Genomic DNA, 19,463 nt, shown 5'->3' with positions numbered 1-19,463 from the left:
CTTTGTTTCAATGACAATATTAATAAAGTTGTGTTTCTAATCCGTGTTTCACCATTTAATCCTTTATCTGTGATAAATACAATGCTGCGAAAACACGTGACATTTTTCTCACATTGAGATATTTTTTGAAAAGTGTCTAATTGGGAAAAATTTGTATTGTTTTGTATGTAATGCGATAACATTTTATATAAAGATAACAAAATTTTATCTTAATAAATAATTTTGCTTACCGTTTGCTAAAGACGACACAGGCACATTGTCAAACAACAACCTCTATTATTTTAACGCAAAATAAAATTCAACACGTCATTTTGCATCCAAGCGTAAAAAATTATTTATTTTATTCTTGGCAAATTTAACAATAAGTATTTTTTAAAATTTCTTTTGTAGTATACATATATGTTGTAGCCAGATTACAAAATTTTGTCTTTTTATAAAACATGTAAGCGTTTTATAAAGTGCAATCATATTCTCAAATCACGGTTAAAAATATTTCATTTTACAATCTGGCTAAAAATTTTAGTTTTTTTATAAAACGCTAAGCGACTCGCCACATTGTTAAATGCAATGATTTATATATCGTTTTAGATTCTGACTGGTTTATTTCAGTCATTTTATGAACAGTATGCACTTTTACTGATGTTTCGTTTCGTCTTTATGTTGAGTTTCTATGGTTATACTATTTATTTATAATTACTTTAGACTAAAAAAATACTTTATAAATATAAATAAAATTTTAAAAGACAATGCAGTTGATAAAAATATATTTTATACAAAGATTAAAAAATTTTATTTATGTTACATTTTATAATATAATTATTATAATAAATGTGTTTTTTTCACACTGTTGTCATACTGGCAGTCCCTGTTCGAATAAGTTTATAACTGAATAAAATCAACTAAAGAATATTATTTTCTATCTTACAAAACTGTAAGAATTTTATTTATATTACTTTTTATAAAACCTCAAGCGCAATAAATTATTAAATCGTAATAAATGTTTCTATAAATTTGAAAATTTTCTTCTATATAAATATAACCTATCAATGTTTTATAAATGAGTGGCTGTTTCATAGACAGTTCATAAAATGACTGAAACGAACCATTCTTAGTCATATTGTGAAATACTTTATTTTTAATTATCATTCGAGAATATAGCTGTCTAGACATTTCATAAAGTACAAATAATGATTTTATAAACTGGATTTTGTAAATTGGCTATGACATATACAATATTTTTTTAAACATAATATGTATAATGCTTTAATACTTGATAAACTTATGATGTATTATATTTTAATCTAAGAGATACTCTGAAGCTGATATTTTTTAATAAGTCGATAAGCAGCCAGCATATAATCTTGATCATTGCGACTTTCATATACAGCCTTATATAATATTCATAAAAAAGAAAAAGAAATATGTTTATGAAATCGATAGATATTATTAAAATTCTATAGAAAATCATACAACTATCTGGAATTTTATTTAATCATATACACGCAAGCATTCATAGTGACAAAAATCACAATAATCTCCTGTAATATATAATTAAACTTTTCATAATACTTTCGTGTAATAAATAATTAAATAATTCGCATACATTCCAATTAACTCTACAAAGTAAAGCAAAAGAGTAAATACTCCTTAAATCGAAAGCTGTGTATAATATGGTATCTATGTATAATTTCAAAAGTTATGTGTATAATATCGATATGCAAAACGCGCGTGAGAGAGTTGAGTATCATTATGACTATTTCTATCATATCGTGTTTCCTCATAAACTTGATTATATATCGACGTCGTGCTCTTGCTGCAAAGGAGAATTGTTCGCATTGAAGAAGATTCGAAATATTTTACAATAAAGGAACACACTGTCGTAAACGGAATGCGAAGCGCGGCGAGCATGCCTACTTCATTAGCGAGCATCGTTATTTTCTCAAACGGAGCATCAGCTTATTATAAGCTGTTGTAATTGTATATCGTCTCGTCTCACTTCTGGCGGGTATATCGGTCGCTTTAGGCTTTCTATCAAAGAGCAGTTTAAGAAGCGGAAGGAAGAGGTGCGGAGCGAGACGGTTAGAGCCATAGAAGCAGTCGGAGAGTGGCCCTTTCAACGGAGACACTTTGCACCTGTTGAAGGTACAGCCACTCCTCGATCTTGCCAAACTCTCCCGCTCAAAGTGATCTCCAACCTCTGGCAGTTACTAGAAAAACGTCGGCAAATTCCTCCCCTCTTCTAGCACCCGATTTCGTTTCGTTGACGTCTCGGAAATTGGTTTTCGATATGAGTCGCGACGTAGGTATCCCATTGTTCCTTGTGCGTGCGACAGCTGTTCGAAAAACGCGTCTCGCATCCCTTATTGTTTTGTTTTTCTTTTTTTTTTTTTTTTTTTTTTTTTACACATGTACACCTTTTGTAACGACTGGTACTAAAAAGCGTAGAAATGTGTTCAAAATGTTTGGCAAAGGAAAGTATAAATTATAATCATGAATCGAAAAAGATTTAATATTTAAAACACGTATTGATTTACGTTGGAAAATATTTGAATACAAAATATAGGAACAAAATTGCAACTTTATTGCATATTGAAATGATATTTGAGGAATATTTGTGTCAACATTTTGTTTGTCACAAATATCCATTGCATTCTTGCAAGGTATATTTACGAAACTATATATTGCAATTGTCTTATGCACTTTCATATTATTCAAACTACGTCATATTCCGACGAAAATTGGCTATAATAATGTCATATGCATTAATCAGACAGCAACTATTAAATTTTGAATTATTTTTCTTCCAATTACAGTCTGCTTAAATCTAGACGATATACAAGCCATGGACTTTCATTCCACAACGAAATACAGTATCTTACTGACATCGTATCTTGTACTGACATATTTTAACACAATGCGAAATTATTAGAGGTAGAAAAGACGAGCGTTAACTATGGCTAACAACTCCGTTCACAAGCGAAATTTTGAAGAAAATGAACGCACATCGCGGCTGAAGTTGCGTCGTCTACCGTGTCCAGGTATACACGGGCCGTTGCGCGGAGCTTGCGAAAGGCTTACACTTCCGCAAGCTCGCTCGTGGTCTACGAGCCGTGTCGGTGCTGCCGCGCCAGGGCAAAGTGCATTCGATGTTCGCAGTTCGCTGCCATGGCAACAATCCCCTACAAACAAAATGCATCGTGTGCACACGACATGCCACGGTTTTCCTTGTCGCGCCGGTGCCCACCCGCCGCGCGTTTAGCCGCCACGGAAGGAACCGTTGCCGGGGTGAAGAAATGCCACCGGACAGGACGAGACACGACTGTAAATTCCGAGTGAGTGTCGGAGGGGACGGCGGCGGTCCCCGTGTGCTTTGCGAGATAAATCGTCCGGCTAGCCCGTGCATTCGCACGACTGCTGGGAGTGTCGAAAGGGGACACCGGTGAGCACGCGATCGGCGCCGATGATTAACGGTCGATTAAAGATAAGCGCCGACTGTTCGTTTTGCTACGTCGACGTGCCGGCGAGATGTTGTTACGTGGTTAACGCTCTCGCACGATCGATCAGAGCATGTACATTATTGCGCGAGCGTATCGATGAATTGCCAATGCTAAAAGAGTTTCCGTTTAAATATTGTAACGCTACTATAATTAACAATCATCAAATAGTATTATTATAGCATTATTATAAACTATACATATATATATATATATATATATAAATTTTATGTTGAGAGAGAAAGCAACTCTAGAATTTAATTTAGATTAAAACTAATAGCGAAAGCTCTTATGCTCTTTAAGCTTTTACATGAAGTATCATATATTCATGTTTTATAATAGATTTGAATATTGCTTTTACAAATATTATATTTTTTATTTTAAAAGAAACGTAGTTAATAGTCGATTATCACTTTTTATTATACAATAGATATGGTATAAAATACGTCGTTTTTATACTTGCCAACTCATCTCACTCTTAATGAAGAACGTTAGTCGAAAGACATAATAATCACAGTAATTTGTTGCTTCGGCCAGAAAGCGATGATGGCGGCCGATGAAAGAGCGACACGATGACGTATCCTCTTAAACGTTACGACGACATTTTCGAATCCATATGGATTAGAAAATCCAATATAGAGAGGAAGAGCATCGCGAGGGCGTAGCGGAATCGCGTGAGCGAGAGGGTCCGAGAGACCGAGGTCGTGCCGAAGGGAAATGGGCAGACGAGAAGAGGAAGGGTCGGAGGAGGAGGAAGAGCTAGGGTTTACTGAAGAGTGAGAAAGGGAGAGAGAAAGGGAGAGAGAGAGAGAGAGAGAGAGAGAGAGAGAAAGAGAGAGAGAGAGAGAGAGAGGGGGAGACGACGGAGGGAGAAGAGGGCATAACACAATTACATGTGGGGTTGATGCGAGGCTCTTCGTACGGCAGAGAGGGCCGGGGACCGCGGGAAAGGGGGCCCCAACGGTGGGTGGCAAGATTGAATATGAAAGTTTAATGCGAGCAATATCAGCGCCACTGCCCCGGCCCTCGGCTACTCACTCTCAGACATCTCGGCTATCAGGGTGCCCATCTTGGCCGTATCTCTCTTTATATTGTGAGTGCGCTTACAACGGCGGCTTCGAGCAGGGAGAAGAGGTAGACGGCAGAAAGCACTTCGAATCTTTGATGTCCCGAGGTAACCCGCAAGTCGCCTCGAGCTTATTCCGCCCTCGCGCGTAGGTCCCCGCTCGATCTGATTTGTCAATCCGCGGTCGCACGTCGCTTCCGATGAGCGCGTTCATTTCGATACAAACAATATTTGAAACGTAATGCGAAAACTAATTAATGCCTTATTAAGCTTCTTTTATCGCTCAAATACCTCGATTTTCAGCGCGTAAGAAATGGTAGAGCAGGATAATGGAAAATTTACGAGATTGTCAAATATACATTAATTTTTTTATTTGCGCTTGATTTGTAATAAAAATAAAATGTCCCGGGCTTAAATAGTTATGCATATTGTAGTTGAATTATGTCCTCTTCTCCCTATACCGACAGATAAATTTTTATACATACTTTGTTTCTTAATCGTACGCCATCTTATAATCTTTTGTTGTGTATAAAAATATTTTTAAACTTATTCACGTTTTTAATCAACGAAGCGGTATCTGAAGATGCCGCCTATCTTTCCCTCTCACACGAGAAAGGATAATTATCAATTAAAAACTTACTTTTGCGTACTCCGCTTGTGAATGGGATTCACGAGCTCGCTAAGGCGTTTAGTGACTATGCCTTCGGCTATTTGTAAAACTTTACTCATTAATTACCGACAAGATTCGATCTCGTTCTCCCTTCCATACGAAATTCCCACCCCACCTTTTCTCACTATGATTTTACCTCTTTGTCCGCCACAACGAAGTTTAATAGTGAATTAGAACGTGCATTCCTGCAACCAGCAATTATCTGCCAATTAACAGGCCGAACGCGATATTGCAAAATCATTTACTTCTAATAAACAGATATATATCGTAACGGATGCCTTACAAAGTATGACACTACTTTTCTCAATTACTGAACTTTCATCGAATATACACCCCGAAGACAGATTCTAAAAATTGGAAGTAAAAGTAATTTTACGATATCGTTTTATCATCGATAGAAGGTAATTGAAAGTGTAACGACACATACAGAGAAATTCTTTTTTCAGCGCGGTTACCAATATTGTTCCATTTTATCCTTTCAGCGTCATCCTTGCGTAGTTTTGAATATAGCTCAAAGAAATAACTTAGTACATCTTGTACGTCAACATAGTTAAAAATACAACCGTATCTATACATACGTGCACTGACATACTAACATTTCTTACGGTAGAAAAGTCTCCTCTATTCCACACCTCTTATGTTTCGCTATCGCGCGCACCGAGTAATGCACGCTTCCTCAGAGTGAATTTTATTTTGGTGACAAGCGCCTTTAAAAATTTAGACGTGTGCCAACTTAAGCAAATGCAGATCAGAGCAGTGCCGCGCGACAAAATGCTCAAATCTGACAGAGAGCTGGCGAAAATGTCGACTGGCGATAGAGAAAAGCGAGATATACAGTTGGTAACATCGCAGCACGAAATCTGTCTAAAACAGAATAATGGTTGCGTTCATAAAAGGCCTCATTGTTCCCGAGATGGGTGAAAAGATAGGTGAAATGCACGTTCATATAAATATATTCGTGATAATCCACAAGTAGTATGATCATGGATAAGACGAATTTATAGGCTAACTGATTAAAAACTTGTAGATAAAACACAATAGTTTAATTCATCGACAAGTTCTATATTATTAAGAAATTTAGCGCATGTGTGAAAATATATTTAATTAATTAAGAATATATTATATATATATATATATATATATATATATATTATTAAAGCTGTCGAGCTAATAAAAATGAATGTCATTAACGTACGATTAATTTGTACGCAGATGCGGGAGACAGATCGTACCGTACGGGATCCGACACGGAAGGCGCAGCAACCACGGACAACCCAACGTCACCCCCAACCTTGACACCAAATCATCGGCAAGCTTCTCCATTTCCCCTCGAAAGCACAAACTCTCGCCGGCATCATTATAACGGCAGCATATCTTCCGAGAGATCTCGCAACGGCAATGGTAGGGAGTTAATTAGAACTGCAAACGGGTTGGTGTGCACGCAAGATGATACTTACGGGCTCACCGCAAGATGAATCTCATCAAATGCAATTTTATACTGTACATTAAAATTGTAACGCATGCAAGATGAGTTTGTTCCGGTACAGAGACAATTTAAAACGATAATCGATACGATATAATACATAATAACTGCAGTTTCAATTCGCGTTCTATATCTACTTTGAATACTATACATCTTTATTCGTGCTAAAATAAATTATCATATATAGAGTAGATATTATATGTCATATTATTGTATTGTGTGTATATCATTAAAATTTTAAAATATAATTATGGTTGTAATATATAAAAGTTACTTGTTGAAAGTTACAAGTAAATTTACATGAAAAATGCTTTCGCTTAATCTTACAAATAATTTCGTTTCTTTAAAAGTAATTTCGCAAGAATTAAAGGATTCAAGAATTTTCTTTGTCCACGTGCGCTAATGGAAGATTGAATTAAGCGGCACGACTCTCGCTCGTTAGCAAAACTGGTGCTCTCTGAAGGAAAGAATTTCTTATACAGGGTGTATCTGATAAGAAGCTGATCACATTTTTCTTGAAACTCACGTTACTATTGAAAAATATTTCTCACAAAAAAGTTTTATGACTTTGAGAGGAATGTACCATTGATTTGACCTTGGATGTAGATGCCAAAGTTGTGTGAAAATCAACTTAGTTAATTTTTTAAATAAAACTATCTTATTTTTTTATATAAATCAATTTTTTGTAATATTTTGTGTAAAAAATTATAAAAGTATAATGGCAAAAAGTTGAATAGTTTTTGAGAATTTTATACTTTAATTTGACACAATTTTGCTTAAAATATTAAATATCTCGTAAAATATTCATTTCTTGATTATCTTATCTCAATACTTTTATATACATAATAATAAGAAATCAATTGGTGTAAAGAAAACACAGAGTAATTTTTTAAAAAATATGAAAGCTACATATTGTTCCTTTTTATTCATATAAAAAAAATTAAGATAGTTCTTGTTTAAAAATTTAAGTTGACCTTCACACAATCCTGACACCCACACCGAAAATCCAAACCAATGTCACCATCTTATGTCTCCCTCAAAGTCACAAAATTTTGGTAGAAAACATTTTTCGATGAAAGTCTCGGTTTTCGAGAAAAATATAAACTTTTTATTAAATACACCCTGTATATACATGTATATATCTGACTATTTAAAAATATTCGTATCTTCTTCATTACAGATACCGTTTACGCGGCGCCCGCAAAAAAGACGACTTCTGGCGGCGGTACCTTAGGTCGAAGAACACGCCGAGGTCACGCAAGCGCTTTGAGCAGTAGTTCCACCGCAAGTGACCGTTCCGAAACTGTCTTCCCCGATGAACACACTCGCATACATCTCACCAACGGTGAGACAACATTCCGCGCTTCTTTCGCGCACATTAATTTTATTTTTTTATTATTGCACAATTATTATCTCATACGCATGATCATCGCATCATATCGCATGCCATTCGTATAATTGCTCGAAATAATTATCATTATAATATAATGTAATTATTGAATCTTAATAAGTCAAGAAATATAAAACTGGTGCTATTAAAGATTTCCACAAAGGAATCTATTCAATTGTGAAAAAATAGAATAAATTCTTACCGATCGCCCTGAGCGGATCTACCCTTTAAATCACGACGTAAAATTTGCCGCGGTGCGATAAGTTAACGATCCATGCCTCAAATGCGATTACCGGACTAATCGAGTTACTGGTTGGTATCGAGCCCCTGGCCGAAGTTAAATCGGGTTTCGAGTAAACGTGTTCCTCGTTAAAAGCTTAATATTAATAGTCATTCAGAAAAGCGAACAGAAAAAAATAAATCGTATGAGGAATTTGATGTTTACAAATTTTACACTTTCTTGCATCTTCCAAGACTTTTATTCACGTTATGTAAGCGTTATCAATTATTCGAGATTGTTTGTTTACAGTAAAATAAAATATTACAGATAGATCACATTTCTAATCTCGATCGTTTAAAAATTTCACGTACAAGACGTAGTTACTACATATTATTATCATATATTAATCATAACAGATTCACATCAACAATTATTTCAGCAATAAGTTCGAACAACGCAAGAAAACATACTATCTCTGTTGTTGATACGCAACATTTACGCGTTATGTAACCGCGGTTTTAACTCTAAATATTATTCTCATTATGAGCATCCCTCGTTTACACTTTCCACCGACATGTGACTGCGAAGCTCCGCGGAATGGCTAAATGCCGTAAAGAAAGATCTTAGCAAAGGCAAACGCTTTCGAGTCGCGCATTATCGTTCGGCGAACAATGCCGTAATCGACAAACTACATTTTGCGCCGGCTCATTAAATAACTATGGGACCTTCTATTTTGGCAGTTAGGTTCATTGTTGTCCGATACAGTAATGTACCAGTGGCAACACCAACAGTGTCGGTAACAGCTACGGTAACAGGAGCGTAGCGTGAACACGAGAGAGAATGAGAAAGATTCAAGCCCGAGGCTAACGGAGTTAACAGTTGGCGCCTGAGCTCGGCTAGTTAGGCAGCATAGGCTACCGTCGAAGTTAGCGTAACCCGAGTGACTATATTGTTTCGAAACGTCAACAGTATTTTAGGTCTCCCGTCGTTGCCCGTCTGCGCGCGCTATCTTGGCGTCTCATCGAGAGCGCAGCTCTCGACCAGAAACCAGGAGACGAGAGAAAGTAGCTTTGTGGTTTTGAGGAACTGACGCGGTGACCGCGGTCGACGAGAGCGGCTTACGCTCGTCGGCTAAGTTTTAAACGAAATTTCGCCGGATCTCATTTCGTGCCGACGCGACGTCGCCGCCGCGTCGATGCGGCGACGGCGGTCACGTCGACTTCGAGGGATGCTAGTTGCCAATTAGTCTCGCCGATATCGCGAGACGACGAGATCGTGGATGAAAGGGTGCCGAAGGATAGTCGGATGGAAAGCAGGCAAGCACGCGCGAGAGATGAGAGGTAAGGAGCGAGCTTCCATCGCACCTTTCATAGACGGTTATCTTCGGAATTTCAGTCTTCGAAGGCTGCATTTCTGTTCGCCTGAGTGCGCAATCGCATTATGCGTTAGGTTCCGTGGAAATTAGTGACGTGAAATTAAATCCCTGACGTTCACTCGTGGGCATTTGTAACGCGTACGTTTTAATAAAACTATATCGTATGTACATGTGTATATGGCAAGATATATCATAAAGATAGAATAATCTTGAGAAGAGCGGTACAGTTTTTCATTTCACCATCTTTTCTAATTTTAAATTTACAGTTATTTTCAACGATTCATATATCACAATTTCAAAATGATTTTAACGAGATATTAGTCAGATTAGTGATGTTTCTTTTCATGTTGTAATTTTTTAATGGATAATATAACTACACAATAGGTATCTGCATAACATAACAAACATAATACCGATGATGACAACCAGCGTTATATAAGATGCGGCAAGATCCCACGTATAATTACCAGGATCTCGTAAGCAGTAATTCGAGTCTGAATCTCCGATGGGATATTGCTTGCCAGTATGTCCCTGCGGTCTAATGGAGGCATGTCGCGGCATCTATTAGCAAATGGCTCCCAACGGTCAGAGCTTACCCGCGTTAACCCTGCGCGCGCGCGCGCCATCGCCAGAAAGACGATTGATATTACATTAGACCGCCGTAGTCTAATGTGACCCAGTCTAGAAGCATTATTGAATTGGTGAACGTGCGAAACCCGATAACATTACATTACGTTAATTTACACTATCACAAAGCATAAAACGCATTCGCTAAATGAATATTTATTGCCATAAGATAAAAAAATTAGCACACAACTATAATTACAACTATAATTCTGTACAGAATATATACATAGAGTGTTTAGACTGATGGATGTTAAAGAAAAAAACTGAGTAAATAAATAAAATAAATATAATAATGTCTTATTATAATTATCTCCTCATAATTATAATATCACATTATATTGTAGTTTAAATTTACTATTTAAATTTTTTACTCTGAGAATATCAAACAATTATTAAATTCATGAAATGTATATGCAATTATATCAATTAGTAAAAAAGTACAATTTTTGTAAAAATTAATAATTGCACACCACGTAAATATACACAGAAACAAATCACTATCGGTGAAAAATAAATTTTCCGCGAGTTTTCGCAATCGTTCAATGATGGTTGGTAATTTTTGACGGGCTCTGATGCGGGTTGTAACATTTAATGCCGTGGAACGAATCACGCGCACCAGCAAGTTTGATGCTATCAATTCGTTCGATTGATGTAGGTTTTACAGTATGTGTTGCATATATATATATATATGTATACATATAAACGGAATAAATTCGCGCGAAATCAATTGACTCATATAGTCGAGCAAAAGTTTTTAAAAAATCATGCTTCGCGCACAGCAAATGTACGCTGGCGTGCTGGCACTTTTAACGGTTGATAATACAGTAGAGTAAATAATTCCTTGCTTAAGGAGAAAATTAATCAAGAACACTTAATTCGCATCACATTTCTAACTATAATCGAATACTTTTTGTTACATTGACCATTCAGGAAGCTATATGAAAGTGTGCTGGATAAATGCCAGATTTCGCCGAATAGGAATAATTTGAAGCACCACTTGCGAACTATGCCAATAGTCCGTGTTCGCCATTACCATTATCGTTCTTTTCTTTTTGGGATACCTTTTTCTAGACTGAATATCTATGGCGACGCGAATCTATTATTACATTTAATCGTTTGCAATGCGATCTTTTAATTATACGTAGAAAGTAAAATAATTAGTTTTTATGTTATAAAAACATAAATGGAACGCGATGATGAAAAAACCGTGCAAAAATTAAAATCAATGAAACATTAGATTTATAGATGATATTACAAATAGATTGGAGTCGTCGCTTTTTACTGCTATCGCAATTCGTTAAGGTAAATAATTCAAATAGAATGTAATCGATGTGCGAGCTTAATTGTCGTAAATTATCATATAATGCTTGGATTAGAGCGACTTGACATTTATGAACTTTCACAATCTTCGTGAATTCATTGTCGTAAAGTTTATTTTCTAGAATGGAACACTTTATGTTACTTTGAATATATTTGATTACTTTTATTGATTATTTTTTGATAACTAAAAATAAAAAGATTTGGAGGCTCTTTCGTTGGCGAAACGCACAGATGATTTAACACGACATCACTTTCATATTGAAGGTCCCAAAATACAATTAAAAAATTGTTAAAACTTTGTTAAAATTGTTAAAAATTGTTGAAAGATTGTTATGTTCACCGATTGAGCAATGTTACATAAATATGGTGCATGGCTAAAATTTTGTGTGTTCTGCACGAATGAAGGCTGCGAACGTGGTTTGCAGAAATTGTACGAGACAGTTCGGACGAAGCATTCACGAATGCTAACTCGGTTTATTAGACTGTTTGGTCCGGAAGGAGTCAAGCCGGAACGATTCGTTGGACTGGTCATCGGACAGTACCTACCATCGCGGCAACGCTCTACGCTGGTATAGTACCGGCAAATAATTCGTATTTACATGAATGTGTACTCTCCAACGCGGAGGCGTTAGACCGACAAATCGAATTACAGACGCGAATCGCTAACCGCATCAAGTCACTGTCGGCTACCCTGTCTTGCATCCCCTTGCACTGTCTGACTAACCCTTCTCGCCGCCCGCGGACAAGGGATAACTCGGTTGAACTCGGTATCGGTGATGCGCACGCTACATAATTGGCTCCAAACGATTGGCCAAGACATACCGCCCCGGCGACGTTATATTACTCAATAATATGTCCAATTAGATGTCGTACTAACGCCAAATAGCTCTATGTGTACGCGTATCACGTCTGTAATAATAATCCAAAGTAATATCGGTAAATTTCGCTAAATTGACAAAATTAAGAGATCTTTAATTGAAAAATATTTAAATAAAATATTTAAAATAATTTAACTGCTTCGATAATACATATTTTATTACTTGTATATACATCTCACGTAAAAATTTAGGACTTACAACGAATAAAATTACAGATATTTTACGTGCATGTGTGATTAAAACTACTTAAATTTTACAATTAGTAAATATAAAATACGCAAAGCAATTATCTTTAACTCTAAAAAAAGAAACTTTAAAATTCATAAATAAATGAACGAATCTTGATGCGAATGTAATACATACATGTAAATTCAGCCATATGGAGTAAGCCGTACGATGTAAATAGCGAAATCTATATTATAGAGTTATATCATGTTCATCATTTTGCGAAATTAGATTGCACTGCGCCTATCGCCATCAGAAACTGCATGATTTATTTTGCGCGTTATGTAAACGCTAACCTATGCTTTATGAGAGACAGTAACGCGGTTTGACCACTGATCAATGATGTACCAGTATTAGCCATAATTGGCTGGAATCGTATTGATCTAACCTTCACATGCGGGCAACGTTATCTCCTATCCTTGCTGCGTTTAATTAGCTATGCTGACAAATTTACATACACAGCACAATAAGTCATTTAGTAGAATTTACGTGAAAATCTGTAAATCTACAAAGTTTCATGTAAAATAAAAGGAGATAGTATATATATATAATACATTAACATGAATAAAAACATGATAAAGATATTTGTTGTCAATATAATTTGTTTTACTAAAAATTCACTTAATCATAACATTTCGCTGAACTTGTACCGAGATTTTTCCTTTTGGCAATTTGACTAGCGAAATAAATTTAAACGGTATTAACTCTTTCGCCTGCACTCCAGCGATTTAACGTTATATTCATAGCGTATTTCGCAATTTCAGAAGAATCTTCCTCAAATATGTACCTTTACCCAAGCTTTAATTCGGTACTATATCATGCTGCACGTACGCATGTAAAATGGTGTAAAGATCACGAAGCCGGAATGTATTCTGCAATTTGTGCGGCATCGTTATAAAGCATATAAGTCGCATAAAATAACACGGTGTAATGATTCAAAGGGCGCACTTTCTACTGCGATACGGTATCGCGGTACCGGAGATTTTTCCTGTCCATCGTCGATGCGATATCGACTTTGTAATTGAGCGTTACAGGTGTTTCGAGCACTCGAACGGCACCGGCAAATTGTTCAATATAACTGGAACAAATGTATATTTCGATGGTAAAGTTGTCCGAGGTATGCGACAGACGCGGCTGGCGATGACAGCTACGCATTGTGCATTTCACAGTTTGGTTTAATTAAGCGATTATTACTGCTTATTACAGAAAATATCGATGCAGCTTCCACATGACTTCGCAGAAATAATTCCTCTATCGCGTTTATAATTTTTGCGATTAATTAGATTCCGATTCAAGTGATCCGGTCAAGTGATAACGACGAAAATCGTCGAAAAACCTGAATAGCTTCGGTGCAAAGCCTCTTTGTCAAGAGGTAAAAGAGCGCATTGCAATTGTATTATTATCGTATGGTTCACATACATGACGATTGCATTAAGCTTCGATGTCATTCGGTTCAATCGCATTCTGATATGCATTTGTGATATATTTCATCTTTCGCGTGAATTTATTAAATTAATCACGAAATAGCACCTTCCTTTCTGTCTGGTATGTTCACTTTGCGCATCAATTAATTAATGGAAAATCCATAATTCTGTCGACGAGGAAGCACCAGTTAATACTACCTATTATTATCCCACATCAATAACTAATGTTACTGTTTGCAAAATCTTAATGAAGTATTCAAATATACAATTGGAAAATTGTGACTTTTCATTCAAAACGTCCGAGTACGTCTTTATGCAAATTTGCTTAACGTAAGCTAGTACAGTAATGTAAATATATCTATATATATATATTGTATATAATCTATTGTATATAATATGTTAAATTTTAGCTAATCATCCCATTTGCATGATGCAATTTTTTGTTGAAATTTTCACATATGCACATGCTAATCTCGCCGCACTAATGCACTTTTCTCTCTACACATTCCTTGGCACACAGGTCTGCCCAGGCCTATTTATTTTACAGGTATGTAAGTAATCAGTAGAAAAAGTAGTTTTATCGTTTAATTGATGTGTATTAGCATTTTATAAGAATTATACAAAAATACAACATTATATAACAACTGTGACGTAAGAGAAAATATGAAATAAAAACATTTCGGTGTTTTTATATAATTTTGCAAAGATTATTTTGTTCATATATTTTGTATATTATTGTTTTTGCAAAAATTTATATAACGTTGTACTCATTAACTGTTAAACAAAGTTGTTCGTTTGACTAATGCAAAGAATCGCGATAATTATAAGATGTTAAACTCAGTACTGTTTACTATGTGGTTCGAGTAATTGTCTTGACATCTACAACATACATCCATAAGTTATAACGACTCGCTTAATAGATTTTAATCCGCAGGACCAGGGACCGAAATTCCATTATCCCACATCCGAGTTACCGCAACCAAGTTACGTAGCTTCACGAAAGCGCGATAGACCACTGTATTGCAGTTAAACTTGATTTACAATAATGTGCTCTGTAACATTAACAACCTTTAATGGTTATACATTGCTCCAATTATGTATATATGTTCAACATAGTATCGGTTTATTGCGTCACCATCGGCTGTTTTGGCTAATTCCCATAACTAGTATACGTACAAATATAAAATGTGTCAAGATATATATAATATATATTAGGTTGTTGCAAATAAAATGGCCACTTTTCGTTCTTAAATTGAAACGTTTACAAACTTAATATATATACATATATTTTCTTAATCAAAATAGTCTCCATCTGTTTCAATATATTTCTTCTAATATGATACAAGTCCTGCAATGCCTTTCTATATGTATAGATAGACATTTAGAGAACGATACGCAATGAATTCTCCAAAAACAATTTTACATCGTCATCTCTTTCAAACAATTTTCCCGTCAATTTGAAACCAACGTCTAGTAGTTCGCTCATTCTCAATACTTTAATCAAAAGTATAATTTATATTACGTTATCTCGGCCGTATTATGTTTGAACTCATACAAAAAATTATTCAAATTTCTTTTTTTTTGTTTTTTATAATGTAGAAAACTTGATTTTTAAACATATTTTATAATATAAATAAAGTTATGCATTTGCATTAAGAGATATGTACTTTTCAAATGATACATATAAATATCTACAGAGAAAAAAGTTGAATTACAAATATGAAAAATTTAATTATGAAAAACGGCCATTTCATTTGTAACAACCTAATAATATAAAGTTTATAATCATCATTTTTTGAATATATTGTACTTAATACATTAAAAAAATTATTAAACATTGATTTAATTAATACCTAATTAATTAAGCAAAAATTAAATCAATGTTTTATTATTTTTGAATATCAATTATGCTGACCCTCTCTATAAGACACCAACTTTTCATGGATATTCTCTCAAATATTTTTGTTGCCCATGCCTGGTAGGCGCTCTTTTGTACTCTTTATGTTTAGGTAACTTTAATTATTCTTTGGTGAAGTTCCTTTCAAGTTTGAACAACTTTATAAGTAACTTAACTGTAGAATCCGCAACACTGAGCCCCGAAGGGCCGACGGTGAGAAGACGCCGTTAGAAATGGAAAATTTTTACTATTGCTGTTAAAGCTCGTCATAATTAGTTTATATTTAAAACACAAGAATTTACGAAGATCTCAGAAAATACATCCGTTACTAACTCATACACGTGATTATATGACATTTGCTAAAGGAGAAGCATTGTCGTAACGTTATAATTTTAATGCGCATTTATGGTTAATGATACTAGCATTGCAATACCTCATTAATATCTCAATTATAGTACTCCATTATTATTCAGTAATGCCTTGTACACTCCTTTGCCCATAATGAGTAATCAATTTCATAGTGTAATTGCAGATAGATTCTTTGAATTTGCATGCATAAAATGTAGCGAGAAGATGTCTAATTATTGATGCCGCTTAATTGCTCGCAGAATTTCTAATGTGGCCAGACTAGAATTTCACAAATACCACAATGTAAGAGAGAATAATAATGCAGCAAAATGGATGGAATTAAACCGATACAATCATTTAATCAATAACCCACAAGATAAACATCAAATTGTTTGAATTTATCAATGTATTCAATAAATCTGTTATTTGAGAAACCAAATATATATATATAACTCTTAACAAAATAATAAAATTAAATTTTTCGAAAGTAAAAAATTTTTAAAAAGTTTTTTTTAATTTATTAAATATTATAACAAGAATAATCTGGTTTCTTAAATGATTGATTTAATCTGATTTAACACAACTATTGCACAATTCCATAGTACGCGTTTATGCAAAACAATATTCGATATAGATATGTTATCTAATATATCATTTATCAAATTACGTTTTTTATAAAAGTGCAATTTGTACTATAAGAAACATTAGGCATCCGATAGACACAAATGTAATGTCTTGCTTTCTCAGATACTGGTAGGGATTCGCCTCCAGAACCTGCGCCACCGGAAGTGCCGCCGCGCGGACCATCTTTACACGCAACGCATACTTTACGCACGCAACAAAACCGAAATGGTTGTCCACCAAATGCATCAGGAAATTTCACTGTGCCAAGTGATCAAATGCCGACCGAGACGTATTCGGGTGAGTAACGACACTTTAAATAACTAATGACATTTGTCTAAATTACAGCACTTTTGATTATATATACTTACACGTATTACTTTCTATTAATACATCTAAATGTTCACACACTTTTATAAAAGATCTCTTTAAAGTTTAAGTTTATACTCGCGCGTGAGTGCATATTTATTCCTCCATAATTTAGCGTAAATGGATATGGTGTGAGCGTTCCATGAAAAGAGCAACATAATGAAAATCGAATCGTAATGTGATCCATTCTGCTAACCCGTGGATACCGTTATATAACACAGTTCAGTTTTCAGCGGAGAGTGTTTAATTTGGTGCATACTCCGGCACCGATTATGTAGATGTGCAGATGCGAGCGCGACAGTGTGGGGTATCTGTTTAAACTAATGGGTTGTAGACCATAAAAGAGGGGGGGGGGGCGGAGAAGGGGGAAAGGGGGAGGTTTGCGTTAAAGCACCCGTTAATTCATTGTAAATATACTCAGCGTATATTCGTTTCTCTATATTTCTATGTACATACCATTAGTATATTGCTACGACTAAACATCGTTTGTGCTGGTCGTGACGATCCTGAACATTGCTGCGCGCATGTGCATAGAGATTACATATGTGCGATTAACGTACGGTCGCATTCGATTCACGTATCGCTGCGCTAAACACTTGTATAATAATAGAAACGCGATATTGACAAGCGCGATTACTCGTGCGCGATGGCAATTAATGAGACCGCCGATATTGTAGTTTGCAAAGTTCGATTGTATTTTTACTCCTTGTAATTTTTCCCACGCAAACAACAACTAACTGCGTATTTTCAATTTAAAAAAAAATACATCTAAAAAATAGTACCTACATATTATAATATATCGTTGTAATATATTACGTATGAATTTAAATAACGGATTATTTGAATACTGAAAAATATGCCGGCATCGCGAGTTTATAGACGGAACAAAAAAAAAAAAAATATACTGGAAATGCGTAAACCCGTGGTCTTTGATGGAAATACAACGGAACGCTATCCGACGCACTTTATTTCCACGGGATCACTCGGATTTTACGCGAAGTGTTTCGCCAGTATATCGAATGCGCACATGGCTCACTATGCTTACACGGGAATTTATTGTAATGCATTCTCGATAATCCGGACCGTTTTAACGGAGCGCGCAAAGTTTGACCAAATGTAGCGATTCTCTCTCATGCAAAGAATACGCGCGCTCTGCGATGCAACGCGATTTAATAATACATACTGGTTTCCGTGCCAATTACTAATTGATGTGAACCACTTGCTGTTATAAAGACCTCAATATGCAGACAAAGCTTGGGATAGCGCTGTGCTTTATGTGAATATAATGTAACCCCACGTTATAAAATATGTATGCGCCGCTCGAAGCATAGTACCAAACCTGCTGCTATTTCGGGAAATTATTGAAAGTTATATCGTTCACACGCGCACATATCCACATATATATATATATATATATATATATATATATATATATATACACACACAGTGAAGCGGCACTGGATACACGCTATAGAGATAGATAATATATACGCACTTTCAAATAGGAACGATGTTGTAATCCCGTTGTTTCAAGTTCGTCGAACTGTGTCGAAGTGCTAAAACTTTAGGAGGAATAGTGACGCTCGAAAAGTTACGTGAAACGCGATATTTTCCAGATAATATCATAATCGTGAGAGAGGGTGACTAACAAACCATGTGAACATTGTAATATGCTTATACAAATAATATTTTTTGCGTGGATAATAAAATAGTCTCTGTCGCCTGTATATATTGTTTTGTTTCCACTGCGCACTTTCTCAAAACATTTACGTATTTTTCGCTGTGGTTACGATGCATGTGTGTAATCAGATTTTTCGTATTTTACGCATATTAAATTATACATGCGAAATTTCATCCTTTTATCATCTCACAGTCGGCATCAGCAGACACACGATACATAGTTTTCTCAAAATCTGTGAATAAAACACAGTATTTTTTGCTCAAATATCAAATGAGCTCCACATATATATATATATATATATATATATACATATGTTCACGGAGAAAAAGTGTAAAAATATAACTTTATTCAATTACAAATCAGAACAATTCTTTA

General features: G+C 35.2%; 1 protein-coding gene across 9 annotated transcripts in view; it reads left to right on the top strand.

Moving 5' to 3' along the window:
* Positions 1-19,463, top strand: part of Ten-a (Teneurin-a transmembrane protein) — a 454,976-nt gene that overhangs the window by 166,786 nt on the left and 268,727 nt on the right. For 7 of the 9 annotated variants that reach the window (XM_072889357.1, XM_072889393.1, XM_072889392.1 and 4 more), the window contains 4 exons: positions 6,443-6,631; positions 7,894-8,058; positions 14,693-14,719; positions 17,165-17,338. In XM_072889357.1, coding sequence (XP_072745458.1) covers positions 6,443-6,631; positions 7,894-8,058; positions 14,693-14,719; positions 17,165-17,338 — 555 coding nt within the window. The remainder of the gene's footprint in view (positions 1-6,442; positions 6,632-7,893; positions 8,059-14,692; positions 14,720-17,164; positions 17,339-19,463) is intronic. The other 2 variants (XM_072889390.1, XM_072889375.1) reach the window with 1 other exon arrangement.

Source organism: Anoplolepis gracilipes, chromosome 1, assembly GCF_047496725.1.
Source record: "Anoplolepis gracilipes chromosome 1, ASM4749672v1, whole genome shotgun sequence".
NCBI classification, from domain to species: Eukaryota; Metazoa; Arthropoda; class Insecta; order Hymenoptera; family Formicidae; genus Anoplolepis; species Anoplolepis gracilipes.
This window is presented reverse-complemented; position numbering and strand designations above follow the sequence as displayed.